Here is a 3,302-nt window from a genome sequence, read left to right as displayed (position 1 = left end):
ACTGGGCTTATAAAGCATTTGAATGTAACTGCAGCTCTGAGAAATAAAATAGGAAAAGGTCCATTCACACTCAATATTATAATTTGATAGAACAAAAAAAATATACGTATTTGTACAACATCCACTTTGAAACCCTCTGTGAGGCATTTGATGGTGAACACAAATTACATATCGACTCATTTAATTATATAAACATAATATGTGCATCTAAGATTTAACAACTTTAAAAAATAAATGACCATCTCTTCCTAGGTATAACTGGAGTAGACATGATGGGATACGAGAACCATACATTCAGCAGTGACTTCATCCTTCTGGGACTGTTCTCTTCTTCCCAAACAAGCTTAGTCTTTTTCCCATTTATATTTTTCATTTTCATTATGGCTATAACAGAAAACATCCTCATGATCCTCCTAATCCACATGGATTCTCGACTCCACACCCCAATGTATTTCCTGCTCAGCCATCTCTCTTTCATGGACATCTTGCACATTTCCAACATCGTGCCTAAAATGATTGCTGACTTTTTCTCAGGCAGCAGAACTATTTCCTTTGTAGGCTGTGGCTTCCAGATATTTTTGTCCCTCACCTTGCTAGGAGGTGAGTGCCTTCTCCTCGCAGCCATGTCCTACGATCGATATGTGGCCATCTGTCACCCACTTCGTTACCCTGTGCTGATGAGGGACAACACCAGTGGGATGATGGCTGCAGGCTCCTGGCTTGTGGGGATTCTCAATTCCATAGTCCATACAGCTCTTGTACTCCACTTTCCCTACTGTCACTCGAGGGCCATTGACCACTTTTTCTGCGAAGTCCCTGCCATGTTGAAGTTGTCATGTATAGACACATCATGCTATGAGCGAGGAGTTAATGTGAGTGGCATTATTTTCCTGCTGATTCCATTTTCCATGATCTCTATATCTTACATGCAAATTCTCCTTACCGTTTTCCAAATGCAATCATCAGGAGCCCGTCAAAAGTCCTTTTCCACCTGTTCCTTCCACATGGTTGTGGTGATAATGTACTATGGACCATTTATTTTCACATATATGAGACCTCGCTCATACCACACTCCAGGCCAGGATAAGTTCCTGGCAATATTCTATACCATCCTGACACCCATGCTCAACCCCATAGTCTACAGCTTTAGGAATAAAGATGTCCTCATGGCCATGAAAAACACGATACAAAGTAATTTTTCTGAATAAAAAAATAAATAGAAAAATGCCTCATTTTCATGTTTTCTAAATTTGCTTTCTTAGCATGGTTCACACATTTATTTCAGAGTAACGCGTTACTGTGTACAGGTATATATTTACATCTAGGTACAAATGCCCATGGTATAGTTATTCTCTATTGCGCTAAGGCAACAATAAAATATATAAGAAGAATGAAAATTTGCTAATTTATGTATAGTCCATGTGCAAACTGTCCTAGCAATTATAATATTCCTATTAAGTGATTAATTCATTTTACTAATGGCAGCAAAATAGAAAGGTATATTTTAATTGGGGAAAATTTTAATCATATCACATCCACTATTTTGAATGATTGTTGTTAATAAACAATATATGGTAAGTTAAAATAAGAAGACATCATACAAAGGTATAATTGGAAGTTCATTAATTTGTCTTTTATAGTAGAGTATTCTACAAGGATTACAATACATTTTGGCATTTCATAACCACTGTCAGGTTAAGAGTGGTCTTTATTGATGGATGCTTCACATTTCCCTTCCGTATATATGAGGTAATTTTTTGTAAAGACCTTAACATAGAATTTTAAGCTTTATTATTCTATTGATTTTACACTGCTGAATGGCTTATTTTGATTGCTCTTGCTACTTTTTAAAACTTTGACCCTTTCATTCTGTGATTGGAGTGCAATATGGTTTTGCAGAGATGATTAACCATCACAGTTTGTGGTAGTTTGAATAAAAGTGGGGCTATGAGCTCATAGGGACTGGTACTATAGGGAGGTATGGCTTTCTTGGTGTAGATATGGCTTTATTGGGGGAAGTGTGTCACTGGGAGTAGGCTTTGAGGTCTCAGAAGCTCAAGCCAGGCCTAGTGTGTCTTATTCTCTTCCTACTGCCTGAGGATCTAGATGTAGAATCCTCAGCTACCTCTCCAGCACCATGCCTATCTGCATGCCACATGCTTCCTGCCATGAGAATAATGGACTAAACCTCCGAACTGTAAACCAGCTTCAGTGAAATGTTTTCCTTTATGAGAGTTGCCTTGGTCATGGTGTCTGCTCATAACAATAAACCCTAACTAAGAAATAGCTTATGCTATTGATTTTAGTTAATGAAAAATGTATTACTCTCTCTAGTAAGTTATTGTCAGAATTTTTATAACGTAACACGTTTTCCTTATGAAGACTCCCAGTACACAGAAGGCTTATGGAAGCATATAAGGTACAGTGAACCTATTGTCGATATGATCATGGGGACTGTGACTATAAATAGGTTGGTTTACTTGCTATAACATCGGGAAAAAAAGGCTTCAACAGAAGATGATTTTATAGTACACTTAATGCTCTAAGTATATTTTCCAGAATATTATTTTTTAAATACTTTGTTCTGTGCTTCCAGTCTATGTAGAATATATCATAAAGTAAAGTTTTTAAAAAACAACTTTCTAGACTTTTTCAGACATTTTTTTCTTAATATTATAATTATATCATTCCCCTTTCCCTTTCAACCTTCCAAATTCTTTTATATAACATTCCTTGCTCTCTTTGCATCAACATCATGATCTTTTTTCATTAATTGCTGTTACGTGCTAATTTTTTCTTTTGATTTTTTTTAAGCAATTTATTATTAATAAAAATGAACACATACCTGTTGTGAGGAGAAGTTAAAAGATATATTAGCTTTTTTCTCTTTTTGTAATTAAAAAAATCATACAATGTTTATTGATCACATTTTCTCTTCCACAGACCCTTCCCAGATGCTCCTCACATCCCTACCAACTCACCTTCATTTTTTCTCTCTCAACAAAAATAGCAAAAAAAAAAAAACCAACCCCAAAATAAAAAATCAAAACAAACAAAATAAAGATATTTTTAATGCCTCATGTGAATGAAAGTTTCCAGAAAGAGGCTCCACTTGAAGAAGATGATTGATCAGAATTCCATTTACAGGGCACCTCTGTGTGTAAATTAACATTCTCATGACTATTATGTAAATCCTCTGAAATGTGTTAACAGACCACTAGATTCCATCAACCCAAAAGCTAAGAATGTCATCAGGTAGCATCTGAAGCTATGTTAAAGCTATATATGCTTTGCCTCTGATG

General features: G+C 35.7%; 1 protein-coding gene across 1 annotated transcript; it reads left to right on the top strand.

The window, feature by feature from the left end:
• Positions 1 to 269: 269 nt before the first annotated feature.
• Positions 270 to 1,208, top strand: LOC129689857 (olfactory receptor 2AJ1-like). The gene has a single exon (XM_055625266.1). The coding sequence runs from the start codon at positions 270 to 272 to the stop codon at positions 1,206 to 1,208; it is 939 nt and encodes a 312-aa protein (XP_055481241.1).
• The last annotated feature ends 2,094 nt before the right edge of the window (positions 1,209 to 3,302 follow it).

Source organism: Psammomys obesus, unplaced genomic scaffold, assembly GCF_907164565.1.
Source record: "Psammomys obesus unplaced genomic scaffold, mPsaObe1.curated_primary_1811, whole genome shotgun sequence".
In the NCBI taxonomy this organism is placed as follows: Eukaryota; Metazoa; Chordata; class Mammalia; order Rodentia; family Muridae; genus Psammomys; species Psammomys obesus.
This window is presented reverse-complemented; position numbering and strand designations above follow the sequence as displayed.

Bases quoted from the DNA above. Each gene is read 5' to 3' on its own strand.
- LOC129689857 (XM_055625266.1), top strand. From the start codon at position 270: ATGATGGGATACGAGAACCATACATTCAGCAGTGACTTCATCCTTCTG.